Raw genomic sequence first — 18,431 nt, 5'->3', positions numbered from 1 at the left:
GACCCCATGATCGCAGCACGCCAGGCCTCCCTGTCCATCACCAACTCCCTGAGTTTACTCAAACTCATGTCCATCGAGTTGGTGATGCCATCCAGCCATCTCATCCTCTGTCATCCCCTTCTCCTCCTGCCCCCAATCCCTCCCAGCATCAGAGTCTTTTCCAATGAGTCAACTCTTCACATGAGGTGGCCAAAGTATTGGAGTTTCAGCTTCAGCATCAGTTCTTTCAAAGAACACCCAGGACTGATCTCCTTTAGAAAGGACTGGTTAGATCTCCTTGCAGTCCAAGGGACTCTTCAAGAGTCTTCTCCAACACCACAGTTCAAAAGCATCAATTCTTTGGCGCTGAGCTTTCTTGACAGTCCAACTCTCACATCCAGACATGACTACTGGAAAAACCATAGCCTTGACTAGATGGACCTTTGTTGGCAAAGTAATCTGCTTTTGAATATGCTATCTAGGTTGGTCATAACTTTCCTTCCAAGGAGTAAGCGTCTTTTAATTTCATGGCTGCAATCACCATCTGCAGTGATTTTGGAGCCCAAAAAAATAAAGTCTGACACTGTTTCCACTGTTTCCCCATCTATTTCCAATGAAATGATTTCTTTTAAACCAAAGAAACATATATTAAAATAGTTCCACAATATTAACACAGTATTTGAAAACTGAAATGAATAAAACTTAAAATTTAACTCAAAGCCAAAACAACTGTAGGAGTCCTGACTCATCAACTACAAAAGGGACTTGCATAGCTATATTACTCACTGACTGCAAAAGGGAGAAGAAACATCACTTCCTGCCTTGTTACTAAAATTCCTCTTAGGAGGAAAAAGTATCTGAAATTCATGACCCAATACTACCTTATGATGAAAACTCTAACGAGACTCTAAGTTCAGTTTCCAATTAGGTTCAGTTTCCAACTAGACTCAGCATGGTTCTCCCTTCCCAGATTACCACAAATGAATAAAGCATGAACTGCAGCATACCAGGCTTCTCTGCCCTTCATTATCTCCCAGAGCTGGTCAAATTCATGTCCACTAAGTCGGTGATGCCATCCAGCTACCTTGTCCTCTGTCGTCCCCTTCTCCTTTTGCCTTCAATCTTTCTCAGCAAAAGGGTCTTTTCCAATGAGTCAGCTCTTCGAATCTGGTGGCCAAGTACTGGAGCTTCAGCTTCAACATCAGTCCTTCCAGTGAATATTCAGGGTTGATTTCCTTTAAGATTGACTGGTCTGATCTCCCTGCAGTCCCAGGAACTCTCAAGAGTCTTCTCCATCACCACAATTTGAAATCATCAATTCTTCGGCATTCAGCCATCTTTACAGCTGAACATGACCCCTGGAAAAACCATAACTTTGACTATACAGACTTTTGTTGGCAAGATGATGTCTCTGGTTTTTAAAATGCTGTCTAGGTTTTTGTCATAGCTTTCCTTCCAAGGTGCAAGTGTCTTTTAATTTTATGACTGCAGTCACCATCCACAGTAATTTTGAAACCCAAGAAAATAAAATCTGTCACTGCTTCTACTTTTTCCCCTTCTATTTGTCATGAAGTGATGGGACTGGATGCCATGATCTTAGTTTTTTGAATGTTGAGTTTTAAGCCAGCTTTTTCACTCTCCTCTATCACCTTCATTAAGAGGCTCTTTACTTCCTCTTCACTTTCTGCCATTAGGGTGGTATCATCTGCATATGTGAAGTTGTTGATATTTCTCTCCTGGCAATCTTGATTCCAGTTGTGATTCATCCAGCCCAGAATTTCTCATGATGTACTCTGCATCCAAGTTAAATAAGCAGGGTGACAATTTATCGCCTTGCTGTACTCTTTTCCCAATTTTGAACCAGTCCTTTGTTTCATGTTTGGTTCTGTTGCTTCTTGATCTACATACAGGATTCTCAGGAGACAGGTATTATGTTCAGGTATTCCCATCTCTTTAAGAATTTTCCACTGTCCTGATCCACACAGTCAAAGGCTTTAGCCCAGTCAATGAAGCAGAAGTAGATGTTTTTCTGGAATTGCCTTGCTTTCTCTATGATCCACCAAATGTTGGCAATTTAGTCTCTGGTTCCTCTGCTCTCCCCCCGCCCTTTTTTTCTTTTTATTTTTATTTTAATTGGAGGCTAATTACTTTACAATATTGTGGTGGTTTTGCCATACATTCACATGGATCAGCCATGGGTATACATGTGTTCCCCATCCTGACCCTCCTCTGCCTTTTCTAAGCCCATTTTGTACATCTGGAATTTCTCTGTGTCACATATTGCTGAAGTCTAGCTTGAAGTATTTTGAGCATAACCTTACTAGCATTCAAAATGGGTGCAACTGTACAGCAGTCTGAATATTCTTTGGCACTGTCCTTCTTTGGCATTGTCCTTCTTTTCCAGTCCTGTGGCCACTGTTGAGTTTTCCAAATTCGCTAACATACTGAGTGTAGTACTTTAACAGCACCATCTTTTAGGACTTGAAATAGCTCAGCTGGAATTCCATGACCTACACTAACTTTGTTCATAGTAATGCTTCCTAAAGCCCACTTCACACTCCACAATATCTGGCTCTATGTGAGTGACCACACCATTGTGGTTATCCAGGTCATTAAGACCTTTCTTGTATAGTTTTTCTGTGTTCTTGTCACCTCTTCTTAATCTCTTCTGCCTGTGTTAGGTCCTTACCGTTTCTGTCCTTTATCGTGCCCATCCTTGCATGAAATGTTCCCTTGATATTTCAAATTTTCTTGAAGAAATCTCTAGTCTTTCCCATTCTATTGTTTTCCTTTACTTCTTAGCATTGTTCATTGAAGAAGGCCTTCTTATCTCTCCTTGCTATTCTCTGGAATTCAGCATTCAGCTGGGTATATCTTTACCTTTCTCCCTTGCTTTTCACTTTCCTCAGCTATTTGTAAAGCCTCCTCAGACAACCACTTTGCCCTCTTGCATTCCTTTTTCTTGGGGTTAATTTTGATCACTGCTTCCTTTACAATGTTATGAACCTTTGTCCATAGTTCTTCAGGCACTCTATCTACCATATCTAATCCCTTGAATCTATTCATCACCTCCACTGTACAATCATAAGGAATTTGATTTACATCTAGTGGTCTGAATGGCCTAGTGGTTTTCCCTACTTTCTTCTTTCCCTACTTTCTTAACCCTGAATTTTGCAGTAAGGACACAGTTTTCTATACATCTTTTTAAGTGAAAAGCACTCCTTTTCAAAAGGTCAATTACATGAACCCAAATTTTCATACTTATCTACACATTACTTCTGCATATTTCCTACTCGCGTGGCAAGATATGGAATGAGAAACCTTGAAGAAGAAAAAGGGAAAAACATATATACCACCTGAAATCCACTGAAAACATTTTCATATTGTATATTATTTCATTAAGCTTCATCACAACCCTCAGAGGGCTTTTACAGATAAGGAAACTGGCTCAGAGAGAGTAAGTCACCAATGAATATAAGGCAAAATGGGGTTAGAAACCTCTCCAGACATCCCATCCAATGTTCTTTACACCTACTGCATGAGCGCAGATGTCTCTTAAAACTTTAGAATCTGGAGCTGTTACGAAGTACATCTCGATGTTAAGAGTAAGTAATCTTCATCAGAAGGTTAAAAAGCCATTAAAACCTCAAGTTCTACACTGTGATACAAAGCAGCATCCTCAACCCACAGGTCATAAGAGGGGTTCCTCCCCAACTAAAGCAACCCAAGTCTCCTGGATCCTTTCACTGCTCCAAGCACCATCAATCTTCAAGTTGCAGTTACGACAAAGATGGCCCCTCAGAGTCTTCTCTTGGCACTAGAGATCCAGAGAGAGTAATAAATGAGGTTAAACTGGGGGCCCAACCTGCCAGTAACTGAGTTTAGTAAGAGTAACACGAACACATGAGACTAGGGCCTTCTATCAGTCCTTGGAAGAAAACCAAGACTAAAAGCCACCATTGTTGCTGAAGCTTTAGATTAAAAGCTTCTTAGAAAGAGCCCAAGAAGCAAACGTTATTTCACTTTTTTTTTCCTCTCCACCTTCTCAATGTCCACTGTCTTCTGTATCTCTCATAGTCTCGTATCTGAACAGACTATGAAAATGAATCAGTTCCACCTATATCAACAACCCTACAAACAAACACTGACCCTACTTTTCCTAGAAAATCACAGGTCTGCTAAAATGAGGACCCTAGCAGAATGACTAACAGAGTAGTAATTTTCCTGCAAGAGTTATTTATAGTAGCAATAGTGGCAGCTGATAGTGAGAGGGTAAGGGCAGGAAGGCCAGGGGTCTCCAAAGCAGGAAATAGGCTGCAAGTGTCAGACATTTTATCTCTGGGAAGCGGCAGGAGGAAACAAACTAGTGATATTTTTTCCCTTCTCTCAGATCAGATCAGATAAGTCGCTCAGTAGCGTCCGACTCTTTGCAACCCCATGAATTGCAGCACGCCAGGCCTCCCTGTCCATCACCAACTCCTGGAGTTCACTCAGACTCGCGTCCATCGAGTCAGTGATGCCATCCAGCCATCTCATCCTCTGTCGTCCCCTTCTCCTCCTGCCCTCAATCCCTCCCAGCATCAGAGTCTTTTCCAATGAGTCAACTCTTCGCATGAGGTGGCCAAAGTACTGGAGTTTCAGCTTTAGCATCATTCCTTCCAAAGAAATCCCAGGGCTGATCTCCTTCAGAATGGACCGGTTGGATCTCCTTGCAGTCCAAGGGACTCTCAAGAGTCTTCTCCAACACCACAGTTCAAAAGCCATCAATTCTTTGGCGCTCAGCCTTCTTCACAGTCCAACTCTCACATCCATACATGACCACAGGAAAAACCATAGCCTTGACTAGACGGACCTTTGTTGGCAAAGTAATGTCTCTGCTTTTGAATATGCTATTTAGATACAAATTTAAAAGGAGGTTTCTCTTAAAATACTGTGTTGCCATAATGACTCTTGGTTTCACCTGAAGTTAACTATTCTCAAACCTTGAGTTAACCAATGCATTTTTCTTATGGAAATGTTTGTCTTAAGCTATGTTAATGTACTATGCATTTACCCCAAACTCTGTCTTCAAGTCGGTTCTGCCTAATGGCTCAGAACCTACTTGACAAACCAGTATGTTATACTCATTGTTCCCCTAACCTATGTAAACGAAACTATTTGTATGGTAATCTGCCCTTCTACAAGATTCAAGTCAACCGTTTTATGGTCTGGGATGAATCGTCTGGTGCCAAGATTATCCCAAAATACATCTTATGGATGAGGGGCCTAGTGCCATTCTGAGTTTTAAGACATTCCTTTCTTTCACTAACAGACTGCTGCTACTGCTGCTGCTAAGTCGCTTCAGTCGTGTCTGATTCTGTGCGACCCCATAGATGGCAGCCCACCAGGCTTCCCCATCCCTGGGATTCTCCAGGCAAGAACACTGGAGTGGTTGCCATTTCCTTCTCCAATGCATGAAAATGAAAAGTGAAAGTGAAGTCGCTCAGTCGTGTCCAACTCTTAGCGACCCCATGGACTGCAGCCTTCCAGGGTCCTCCGCCCATGGGATTTTCCAGGCAAGAGTACTGGAGTGGGGTGCCATTGCCTTCTCCTAACAGACTGCCAGTGACTATATAACATCCAGCTGAAGACTAGCAGGGGGGTACTCTTTCTGCCCCCTTCTGATGCCTATGTCAGAAGCTTTCCCTATCTCCTTTATACTGTAATAAAACTTTATTACACAAAAGCTCTGAGTGATCAAGCCTCGTCTCTGGCCCCGGATTGAATTTTCTCCTCCGGAGGCCAAGAATCACGGCGTCTTTTCGTGGGTCAACAACAACCTTTCATCTTGGGGGCTCGTCCGGGATCCTTCAGGACAAGGTAAGGATGCTTGGAGCTCTAGTTCTTTGTTCTCCTAGCGAACACGTTTTCTGCTATACTCTACTAACTCTACGGTGTGCTTGTGTGAATGAATGAAACGCCCTGCACGAAGTAAGTGAGGAGCCCTGCTCTGTGGTTCTACGGTGATCTCATATGGCTTATGGCAGAAACCTGTCGGAAGTTTATACTGACCTGCCAATCCCAAGAGGCACCCAATGTCTCCTTTGGGGACCAACCAGAAATGGGCAAAGTGTGTGGACCGAACTCTCCTTTCTCGGTCAAACTTTTCGGTCTCTTTGACCATTTCATAACTCCTTGGGAATCAGAAGTACTAACCTAATCTATTGGATCATAGACTTTCAAGGGACTTGTGATCTATGCTGTTACTGTGTACTGTCTTCTTGGCAGAGTCTTCTCTTGGCACTAGAGATCCAGAGAGAGTAATAAATGAGGTTAAACTGGGGGCCCCCTTTTTTTTTTTTTTTAAATCTGAATAATATCGTATTTATTAATATAGTAAACCCTGAATATAGAAGATCTATGGCTCCATGAATACTTTCACTGGCTTAAAAAAAAAATCAAATAAATGCTTTTTTGAAGAACAAAGTTGTACAATGGCATCTTAAATATCCACTGAAAATGACTTAACATGAAATATAATATAATTAATAGTTGTCACATTAGAGTGGTTCTTTTCCTTTTCTCCAAATTTCCTATAGCATGGTTACATAATTTTTATAATAAAAATTGTAAATTAAGAAAGTATTTGAGGTTACAAAACATAGTTGGCTTTTCAAAAATCTTCAAACAAATAAGGCAGGAAAGGGGACATTCAACCACGATGAAGAAGATACTGGGTGGAGAGGTCCGGGAGGAGCTGTGGGTGGGCAGCCCTTTGTTTCCAGCTGCACTGCCCCTGGAGACAGCAATCAGGAGCCCCCTCTCCTGTGCCACCAGGATCCCCACCAAGGTGGGGAGGACAAATGCGCAACTGCCACACGCTTATGAGCCCTGTGTGCCTGGGGAACCTCAAGGCACTTTTGGAACCTACGCTTGATTAGGTTTGATGGTGAGGAATGTGAGGATCACACACGAAGACCAAAATGACCGATTAACAGTGGCCTCCCAGGAGCAGTCACTGTGGGAACCACACCGTCAGACCGGCATTCTGTAACCCACGGGCCAAGGGAAAGAGCAGGCGCCTTTCTTGCATTGGTAGTCAGGAAGCACCCAGCCTCGCTAGGAATCGGAAGTTCGGAAGCTAGATGGAGCTCTAGCTCCCAGAATATCTCTGAAGTTAAAGGTTACTCAGATTGGAACTACAATGGGTTTTTTCCTTTAGTAACACTGGCTCTTAGTGGACCAGAGGAGGCTCTTATACTGGTGTGGTGACGCTTGGAAGGAACATCTCAGTTTTATGTTGGTATTGGTCTTATAGTGGTCAGGAATATACTCAGGGTCGTGCACAGGCACTCAGCTGAAAAATGTTTCCCCCAGCGGTCTCAGCTTGGGAGACATTCCAGAAGCTTACTCTGATTGCACCCAGGTGACATCAGAGGCAAATAAGGTTTTAATGGTGAGGAGCTGGACATCGGTCAGGGATGCCATCAGGTCTACCCCTAGTGCATCCCCACCCCGTCTCGGTGGTAGAACCGGGAGGGATGAGTATGACGCCTGCGTCGGTAAGGGACAGACTAAGTCTAACCAGGAAAGAAAAGCTTTGGTGTACAGACTGTCTACACCCCCATCTAGAACAGCAAGGGACGCCTCTGGTAGAAAGATGGCGCTGGTGGCTTTTTTTCTCTCTTACAGATGGGAGCTAACAATTCCAGCCTCACTCCTTTGAACTGTATCCTGAAAAACTTGGAATAGATTTGATCCCCAGGCCTTCCTGCCTGTTACCCTCTCAATAGTCTTCAAGCTATTACAATCAATTACCATCATTTCTTTTTTTCCCACTATTATTTTTTCACAATCTACCTGGTATAGTCTTATTTATTTTACTTGTTCCCCTAACTAACTCTTTAATCCTAGCTTCCATTACTATACTCTAAATAGCATATGTTATAGCCAAATAGTATGACTCAAGATTGCCTAAACATGCCCCAGAGTTCCACGTTCACCCACCTTTTACCCATCCCCACCATCATCAGGCTTCCCCAGTGGCTCAGCAGTAAAGAATCCACCTTCAATGAAGGAGATGCAGGTTTGATCCCTGGGTCAGGAAGATCCTCTGAAGAAGGAAATGGCAACTGACTCCAGTATTCTTGCCTGGGAAATCCCATGGACAGAGGAGCCTGGCAGGTTATGGTCCATGGGGTTGCAAAAGAGTCGGACACAACTTAGCAACTAAACAACAACTCACATCCTCAAGTTTAAGTCGTTCCTATCCTTCAATACTTCATTCAAATGCCACCTCTGTTATACAGCTCTCTAATTAAGCTAAACAGCAGTATCTTAATAAACTGACTTCAAGATTTACAGTTAATGCATTTCCATCCTTCCACCTGTTTCCAATGAAAGCTCAGTTTTGAATAGATCCAATTTATCATTTTTTCGAGACTGTTAACATGCCTTAAAACTTTGGTTCAGCAGTCGAGATTTAAACACTGAAATGGTTCCAACCCACAAAGTGACACCTTTGAAAGAAGCTCAACCAAAGTAGCACGACACCACAAAAACTGTAAAAAAAAAAAAAAAATACCCTTTGATCTGCTAAATCCACTAAAATACCACCCAAAAGGCACCAAGAAAAAAACTAGCCCCCACTAAAATAGCACTCAAGGAGCATTTTTTAGAAAAGCTATTTCTCATGGTAAAGATATTTATAACTGCAGGAAAAAGAAGAAAAGCAAATGCTTTAAAAAAAAGTTAGGTACATTAAGGCAAAGGGATACAATCTATCCATTAAAGCAATATACACAAGAAAAGAAAAAATTCTGTATTAATTACAATATTAATACAATTGAGTTAAGAAGTCTAAATACAAACAAGGTTGATCAAAATTTTTAGAGCCAGGGAACTTCCCTGGCAATCCAGTGGCTAAGATTCTGCCCTTCCACTGAGGGGGACAAGGGTATGATTCCTGGTCAGGGAAAGAAGATCCCACATGCCACATGATATGGCCAAAAGATAGAAAAAAAATTTTTTAGAGTTAATGGCTCCCAACTAGAGGCTCATAAATGAAATGGTAATGATAGGGGGACCACTTTAAATATTTCAAAAAGCTACATTAAAACATATTTTTAAATATTACATAAATTAAAAGGTCAAATTTCTTTGCCTGTGGCTGGAAGTACAGACATACCTGGGCTTCCCAGGTAGCACTAGTGGTAAAGAACCCACCTTTCAATGCAGGACACATTAAGAGACATGAGTTCAATCCCTGAAGGAGGGCATGGCAACCCACACATCATCTTGGCTAGAGAATCCCATGGACAGAGTAGCCTGGCAGGCTACAGTCCATAGTGTCACGAAGAGTCAGACATGACTGAAGCGACTTAGCATGCATGTACAAAGATAAACCTGAGACAGACTGTGGGTTTGGTTCCAGACCACCTCAGTAAAGCAAATTATCACAATAAAGCAAGAGGAAGTCACACGAATTTTTTGGTTTCCCAATGCATATAAAAGTTATGTTTACACTACGCAGTAGTCTAGTAAGTGTATAACAGTATTATGTCTAAAAAATTAATATGCAGATCTAAATTAAAAATACTTCACTGCTAAAAAATGCTAACCATCACTGAAGCCTTCAGCAAGACAAAGATCACTAATCACAGATCACCAGAGCAAATATAATAATAATGAAAAAAAGTCTGAAATACTGCCAGAATTACCAAAATGTGACACAGTGATATGAAGTGAGCAAATACAGTTGGAAAAATGGTGCTGACAGACTGGTTTGATGCAGGGTTGCCATAAATCTTGACTTTGTAAAAATGAAATATCTGTGAAGTCCAATAAAGGGAAGCACATAAATGAGGTATGCCCATACTAACCCCAAGTTGTACTTCTAATTATTTCAAGGCAATCAGAAGTTATAATTGCCAATAATATACCTTTGAAAATTTTAAAAATCCAATTATAATTTTATAAATTCAGGGGGTTAAAAATAAACTATTTATAACTTTTTATTATAAAAAGTACAACGAATTATCTTATATCCATCACCCAATTTCAACAAATATTAATGCATGTCCAGTCTTACTTTATATCTGTACACCCTCATACCAAATTATTTTAAAGCAAATCCAGACATATCTACAATATTTCACCATGTGTCTCTAAAAATAAGACTTCTTTTTCTTTTAACATAACCACAATTCTATTAATATACCTAAAAAAATTTGACCAAAAGAATACTTAAAGCTAAATATCTAATCAGTGTTCAGATTTCCTTAATTGTCACATAAATGTTTGAAACTAGCTTTTCAATCATTAAGTGGACCTAAAGGAAAATAGAACATAGTGGTCTTCATAATTTAAAAAATTTTGTTTCCAGGAATTTTTTTAATATTAATTTATTTGGCTGCATCAGGTCTTAGTTATGGCACATGGGTTCTTCGTTGCAGCGCACAGCATTACAGGGTCAGATCTGCAACTCCAGATCACATGCTATCTCCAGGGCATGTGGGACTTTTATTTTTTTATTTTTTTTTTTAGAGTGAACTGTACTTTAATTTACTGGCATTGTCAATCTATGAGCAAGACAGGTATTATTTTGTTTTTTTTCCATGAAGGGAGATGGTTTCCAATCTGCTATAATACGTGCCCACAGCTTCACCTTGAACATGCAGCATTCAGGCTGTACTCAGGGTAGATTATTCCTTTTTCACTTTCACAATTTTTATGCCAGAAGTCTTCATGGCGTTTGCTTTGAATTCAATCTTCAGTGCATCTCTGACTGCTTTTGCACAGATCTGGGAGTATCGGATATAGCTGAGTCCAGCCTGTCGCCAGTACGCCACCATGATGTCGCGAGAGGGGGCGTGTCGGGCCGAATCGCGAAGACCTATCAATGTCGGCTCGGGGCGCCCATGTGGGACTTTTAGCTCCTAGATCAGGGATTGAACCTGTGTCCCCTTGAAGACTGGTTAAGTGGTTAAGAAGGCAGATTCTTAACCAATGGACTGTCAGGTAAGTCTTTCCAGGAATTTTTTTTAATAAAATTATTTAAGAGCCTGAGAAGAAAAGGTAGGAATTTCTCTGTATGAATAAACCACAAACAAATTAGAGAAACTTCTGATCTGGCATAAAATGAGGAAAGATGGATGGTGAGAGTTAGACATGATTCTCAAAATAGTTAACAATCAATACAATGTGGGCACCAACCAGTCAGGACAAATGCTGGCCATATACATATTCACATATGGTATACTGACTGGACATCAAACCTGGATAGAACTGTGACTAAGGAACAAACAGAGAGGCCTCAGAAACTTGCTTCCCATGTGAAATTCACCCCTGTCTGCAGTGGAACAACAAGTTACAACCACAGCAGTCACAAGCAAAGTTGCCACAAGTTCTTGATAAACTTATCTTTTACTTTGCACAGCTGTTGGAAGAAGGAATTCATAGGGCCTGGACTCCATCTTAGGCCTGTTCATGCTGATCATGCTCAGCCACCTTTCCAATGGACTCTGAACTCTGTGTTTAGTGCCTATGAAAACAACAACAGATGGATAAGACCCCCTCCAGACAGGGGAACCTTGAAGATCGTATCTAGGTTACTTATCGCCTAAGAGAAAACATACACTAATCACCCCTCCCTCCAGAGAGGCCATGAATTTTTCTGTATCTATTGGATTATAACCTCAGGTTTATTGATTATTGGCTAATTGTTTGACTGTTTGATCACACAGCACGTGAATGATGGGGTTATTGGGATTGTATTTTCCTCGGTTTATGTAAGTCTCAAGGAATTTGGAGTGGTGGGTTCAGACACGTACATATGGGGTATAAAAGATTTTCACAAATGCTGGTCGGGGTCCTTGGCTAAGAGGAGACTCTGCCTTGGGCCCGCTGGTGTAATAAACTGCACTCCACTATCTGCATTGTCCTTCTGAGTGAGTTTGTTTCCCAGAACGCGTGGCTACAACACTGTAACTGATCATTATAGCTGCAACTGTTAATCCAAGCATCTATCATTTGAACTAGGCAAAGAAAGAATCCTCTTTTAAACAAATAGCATGGGAAAGTAGAAAGAGTTCTTGATTCTAGCATGACCCAGAATATAGGCTGCTGGTCTCTAAAAGTTAAAACCATAATATCTGGCACTGATAACTGGGAAAGTTATACTGCTTATAGATCACAGCTACTTAAGTTCTTTTAGTTTATTAAAGAATGTAAAAGATAGTCTTACATGATTATTTAGAATCCGTTCATAAACATAGGGCATGCCCTGGCCATTTTAAAGTAAATGTAGAACATACCTAAAGAAAAGAAAGATGGAACGAACTCCTGAAAGGACACAAGAAAGCCTGGAATTCTAGGCCTGGTTCAATACACAATCAAGACTTAAGCAAATCACTTTATCTTCCTGGATTCCAGTTTCTCCACCTTCATATACAACACCTGCCAATTTCCCCACTTTCACCTCTTATAGCCCACCTCTTCCTCTTTACACAGCATCTGTACTAACTCACTTGTTCCTCAAATGTGGCATGCTTTTTCATGCCTTCATTCTTTTTGCAGATGCTATTCCCTGCCTAGCATGACCTCTGATTAGCCAAAATTTACATTTTTTCAAATGAATGCTATCAAAATCTACGGTATTCCAACAATGTTGCCATTTCTCCAAGTTCTTCTGGAACTCTTCTGTAGAAGCTATTGTCAGAGATATTAACTAGTCAAAAAACAAATCTGCTCCTTTGAAAGTAGTTCATATTTTCAGGTCCCTCACCATCCGAGCTCCTAGAACTAAAATCTATCTAGATAGATGTGGTCTCAGTTCAGTTCAGTCATTCAGTCGTGTCTGATTCTTTGCGACCCCATGAATTGCAGCACGCCAGGCCTCCCTGTCCATCACCAACTCCTGGAGTTCACTCAGACTCGCGTCCATCGAGTCAGTGATGCCATCCAGCCATCTCATCCTCTGTCGTCCCCTTCTCCTCCTGCCCCCAATCCCTCCCAGCATCAGAGTCTTTTCCAATGAGTCAACTCTTCGCATGAGGTGGCCAAAGTACTGGAGTTTCAGCATCATTCCTTCCAAAGAAATCCCAGGGCTGATCTCCTTTAGAATGGACTGGTAGGATCTCCTTGCAGTTCAAGGGACTCTCAAGAGTCTTCTCCAACACCACAGTTTTTCAAAAGCATCAATTCTTTGGTGCTCAGCTTTCTTCACAGTCCAACTCTCACATCCATACATGACCACTGGAGTGGTCTAACATCGTTTAAAACAACACTATCCACTCACTCTTTCAACAGTAGCTATTAATGCTGGCTAAAACCAAAACTTTTTGTCAACCAAACTACATTTTTGCCATAAATCCAATTTACAGACAACTACAAGCCTTACATTTTTGTGTTGCTATTAAGTCCTCCCTTCTATCACACCATACTTCTGCATCACGTATTTCTTTTCCCCCTCCTTAGGTTTTTCCCCTCCTCAGCGGCTTGCAGGATCTTAGTTCCCTGACCAGAGACTAAACACAGGGCCATGACAGTAAAAGCACAGAGTTCTAACCACTGAATCGTCTGGGAGCTCCTTGCATGACCTATTTCACCACACAACTCAAATCTCTTAACCCCAACTATATTCTAATCATTCCCTTCAAAACATTCTTGAATCAAAAAATGATAGCTGACGGTATTCCCCTCCTCTAGAAGTCTACTCCCTTAATAAAGAAAAGGTAGTTATTAAGTCACCAACACATTCCTAGTGAGTCCATGTTGGCTCCTAATAATCACAGCTTTCTTTTCTAAATCCTCATAATACATCCTTAATAAACCATCTGAGATTTTGACTAGGAATACGCCAAGCTCTTACCTTCTTCTCAGACTTGAAAATATGTCTACTGTGGTAATTCTATCATTCCTTAAAGATTACTGACAGTGACTAATCATCATTATAATCATCCCAAAATTCTTTCAGAACACTAAGGTGTAATTTGTCTGGGTCATGAGACTTGAATTTATTCACAGAAATTAAATGCTTCTATGTAAATGCTTAATGATCTCAGGTTTCAGTCTCCTCTTAACAATTCAGTTCTATCCTTGCCAATCTACTGATAATTTACCCTGACAATGGGCGTTGTGGGGAGGGCTTCTGGGGCCATTTCAGTCTTGTGGATATATTTTTTTCAAATGTGGTTATTTGGGATTTCACATTTAGAATATCACTCTGTATAAAACATCCTTCCTGAAGAAATATTTATCACAATAAAACTTTCTCTTTTTTTTACGATTCTTCAAAGCAAATCCATAAAACTGTTAGAGGAAGCAGAAATGCTAATTATAGCACAGTTCTTCTTACCACAGCAGCCAACACCAAACTAGTCAATGTATTACAAAATCAGGCTAAAGAATTCTGAAAATGAATATACTGCTGCCACAGACAGGGAAGAAAATGTGTCAAGCCAAAAATTTTAGTTGTCTCTCAAGGTGAAAATATCCCCATAATTCGTCAACATATAAACCAACAGATATTTACTAAACGTGCAGGGCATTTAATCAAAACTATTCATTCAAAACCTAACATCATACTCACACCCTCTCAAAAAATCCAAGCTATAAACATAGGCAAAGAATGATGTTTTCTCCACTCAGCCACCATGGGACAGAGACACTGTCTACCCCACACTTGCCTATTATGTGACACTACTACATTATTCCATACTCAAGCAATTTCTCAATCTTCACTGAGTTCCTTCCCACTGTGTGGCACCCAGCTCTAGGCTAAGTGCTGCTGCTGCTGCTGCTGCTAAGTCGCTTCAGTCGTGTCCAACTCTGTGTGACCTCATAGACGGCAGCCCACCAGGCTCCCCAGTCCCTGGGATTCTCCAGGCAAGAACACTGGAGTGGGTTGCCATTTCCTTCTCCAATGCATGAAAGTGAAAAGTGAAAGTGAAGTCGCTCAGTCGTGTCCAACCCTCAGCGACCCCATGGACTGCAGCCTTCCAGGTTCCTCCGTCCATGGGATTTTCCAGGCAAGAGTACTGGAGTGGGGTGCCATTGCTTTCTCCGAGGCTAAGTGCTACAGAGACACAAAAATTTATCATTCAAAACCAACCACTCCTGGAATTCATGAACACAATTTGAATAACCTTGTATCTCTTTCTCCAAAGCAGACAGGCCTCACAGATCTGAAGGGGCCTCTCATTCAGAGGAAGCTAAGGAAGGTATTGTGTTATAGATACTATAGTGGAACAAACAGGATTTTAATGACAGGCAAATCTAAATTCAAATACTAGTTCCATGTCTTGTTGAATTTTAACTAATCTGACCAAGGTCTCTCTCCTATAAATCTCAGTTTTGTCATCTGTATCATATAGATAATGATACCTATTTCACAGGTTTATTGAGAGGACTGAGTGTGTAAATATGTATAAAGAATATGGGAGACATTCCTTATGACCATATTCTTGTATGGAGCACAGAGGCAAAAAAAAAAAAAAAATCCATATGTGAAAGTGAAAGTTGCTCAGTCATGGCCACCTCTTTGCCACCCCATGGACTGTAGCCCCCAGGTCTTCTGTCCATGGGATTCTCCAGGCAAGAATACTGGAGTCGGTAGCCATTCCCTTCTCCAGGGGATCTTCCCAAACCAGGTATGGAACCCAGATCTCCTGCATTGCAGGCAGATTCTCTACTGTCTGAGCCACCAGGGAAATCCTAAACATGCAAGAATCACATCTAAATCTTTAACCACGGAAACAAGACACAGACAGAAATGCCCTGGAAATTTTCAAATGCTTCACCAAAAGGAAGCCTCTACTGCATGAAAGTGACAGCATATATATCAGCTTCACAGAATGAGGACCGAAGCAGAACTCAGAGAAGGAAACACGGCTGCACCAAGAACACTAATATGTCCCTAAATCCAAACTTAAAACCACAGCTTATCAGGAAGCACTCAACAGTCTTCTTCCCCGGGTGAAGAGATTTAAGAATCTGTGAGCCTCCTGTCAGGTTACCCTCAATAACAGAAGAGAATTATCTTCACCCGTTAAGACCTTCCATCAATCAGTCAGTCAGTTCAGTCACTCAGTCATGTCCGTCTCTGTGACCCCATGAGGCCATGGCAGCACGCCAGGCCTCCCTGTCCATCACCAACTCCCGGAGCTTGCTCAAACTCATGTCTATCGAGTTGGTGATGCAATTCAACCATCTCATCCTCTGTTGCCCCCTTCTCCTCCTATCTTCAATCTTTCCCAGCATTAGGGTCTTTTCAAATAAGTCAGTTCTTAACATCAGGTGGCCAAAATACTGGAGTTTCAGCTTCAGAAGCAGTCCTTCCAATGAATATTCAGGACTGATTTCCTTTAGGATGGACTGGTTGGATTTCCTTGCAGTCCAAGGGACTCTCAAGAGTCCTCTCCAACACCACAGTTCAAAAGCATCAATTCTTCAGTGCTCAGCTGAAGAATTCTTCAGCTTTATAGTCTATTCTTCTTTATAGTCCAACTCTCACATCCATACATGACTACTGGGAAAACCATAGCTTTGACCAGACGGACCTTTGTTGGCAAAGCAATGTCTCTGCTTTTTAACATGCTGTTCAGGTTGGTCATAGCTTTTCTTCCAAGGAGCAAGCGTCTTTTAATTTCATGGCTGCAGTCACCCTCTGCAGCGATTTCGGAGTCCAAGAAAATAAAGTCTGTCACTGTTTCCATTGTTTCCCCATCTATTTGCCACGAAGTAATATGACTGGATGCCATGATCTTAGTTTTTTCAATGTTGAGTTTTAGCCAGCTTTTTCACTCTCCTCTTTCACCTTCATAAAAAGGCTCTTTAGTACCTCTTCACTTTCTGCATAAGGGTGGTGTCATCTGCATTTCTGAGATTACTGATATTTCTCCCAGCAATTTTGATTCCAGCTTCTAGAACAGCCAGCCTGGAATTTCTCATGATGTACTCTGCATATAAGTTAAATAAGCAGGGTGACAATATACAGCCTTGCCGTACTCCTTTCCCAATTTTGAACCAGTCTATTGTTTCATGTTCAATTCTAACTGTTGCTTTTTGACCTGCATACAGGTTTCTCAGGAGGCAGGTAAGGTGTTCTAGTATTCCCATCTCTTTAAGAATTTGCCACAGTATGTTGTGATCCACACAGGTCAAAGGCTTTAGCATAGTCAATGAAGCAGAAGTAGAGGTTTTTCTGGAATTCCTTTGCTTTTTCTATGATCCAATGGATGTCAGCAATTTTGTCCCTGGTTCTTCTGCCTTTTCTAAATCAGGACGTTCTCGATTCACATACTGTTGAAGCCTAGCTTGAAGATTTTGAGCATTAACTTGCTAGCACTTGAAATCAGCACAATTGTACAGTAGTTTGAACATTCTTTAGCACTACCCATCTTTGGGATTGTTATGAAAACACATTTTCCAGTCCTGTGGCCACTGCTGAGTTTTCCAAATTTACTGCCATATTGAGTACAGCACTTTCACAGCATCATCTTTTAGGATTTGAAATAACTCAGCTGGAATTCCATTACCTCCACTAGCTTTGATCAGAGTAATGCTTCCTAAGGCCCACTTGACTTTACACTCCAGGATATTTGGCTCTAGGTGAGTGAACACACTATCATGGCTATCTGGGTCATTAAGACCTTTTTGTATAGTTCTTCTGTGTATTCTTGCCACCTCTTCTTAATATCTTCTGCTTCTATTAGGTCCTTGCTGCTCTGTCCTTTACTGTGCCCATCCTTGTATGAAATGTTCCCTTGGTATCTCTAACTTTCCTGAAGTATGAAAAGGCAAAAATATCCAGAATAGGCAAGTCCAAAGAAACAGAAAGCAGGTCAGAGGTTGGCAGGGGCTTGGGGGAGGGAGGAATAGGGAATGACTGTTCGATAGATGGAGGTTTCCTTTTGTGGCGATGAACCTGTTAAGCACTTACATAATGATGATGCACAATATTGTGAAGAGTACTAAATGCCACCAAACTGTACATGTTTTAATGGCTAAAACGGTAAATTTTATGTTACATGTAATCTACTACCCCCTCTCCAAATAATATATATATAACTTATATATATATATGGTGAAATGATAGCACACTAGAAGTGAGCATAAATTGGCACAGCACTTCCAAGAAGAAATTCATCATACATATGAAATGTGCTTAAATAACTGTCTTACTGTTATACTAGAGCAACAGACACAGATTTATATAAAGTATATATGTTGTAAAATTACTTATCATAATAGAGTATAAACAAACCACCCTGCTACTGCTGCTGCTGCTGCTGCTAAGACGCTTCAGTCATGTCCGACTCTGTGCAACCGCATAGACAGCAGCCCACTAGGCTCCTCTGTCCCTGGGATTCTCCAGGCAAGAATACTGGAGTGGGTTGCCATTTCCTTCTCCAGTGCATGAAAGTGAAAAGTGAAAGTGAAGTTGCTCAGTCATGCCTGACTCTTAGCGACCC

At 41.2% G+C, this 18,431-nt stretch overlaps 2 protein-coding genes across 6 annotated transcripts in view; both read right to left on the bottom strand.

The window, feature by feature from the left end:
• Nucleotides 1-18,431, bottom strand: part of DENND5A (DENN domain containing 5A) — a 101,979-nt gene that overhangs the window by 68,463 nt on the left and 15,085 nt on the right. For 2 of the 5 annotated variants that reach the window (XM_055548680.1, XM_055548682.1), the window contains exon 2: nt 11,387-11,500. The exons of the other annotated variants lie outside the window; for them this stretch is intronic. In XM_055548680.1, coding sequence (XP_055404655.1) covers nt 11,387-11,500 — 114 coding nt within the window. The remainder of the gene's footprint in view (nt 1-11,386; nt 11,501-18,431) is intronic. 5 annotated transcript variants of the gene reach the window in all.
• On the bottom strand, nt 10,478-11,378 carry LOC129628976 (ATP synthase subunit epsilon, mitochondrial-like). The gene has a single exon (XM_055548686.1). The coding sequence runs from the start codon at nt 10,809-10,811 to the stop codon at nt 10,662-10,664; it is 150 nt and encodes a 49-aa protein (XP_055404661.1). The 5' UTR covers nt 10,812-11,378; the 3' UTR covers nt 10,478-10,661.

Source organism: Bubalus kerabau, chromosome 15, assembly GCF_029407905.1.
Source record: "Bubalus kerabau isolate K-KA32 ecotype Philippines breed swamp buffalo chromosome 15, PCC_UOA_SB_1v2, whole genome shotgun sequence".
In the NCBI taxonomy this organism is placed as follows: Eukaryota; Metazoa; Chordata; class Mammalia; order Artiodactyla; family Bovidae; genus Bubalus; species Bubalus kerabau.
The sequence above is the reverse complement of the archived record's forward strand: the minus strand, read 5'-3'. Positions and strand labels throughout refer to the sequence as shown.

Excerpts from the sequence above, each read along its gene's own strand:
- LOC129628976 (XM_055548686.1), bottom strand. The coding sequence starts at position 10,811 with ATGGTGGCGTACTGGCGACAGGCTGGACTCAGCTATATCCGATACTCC.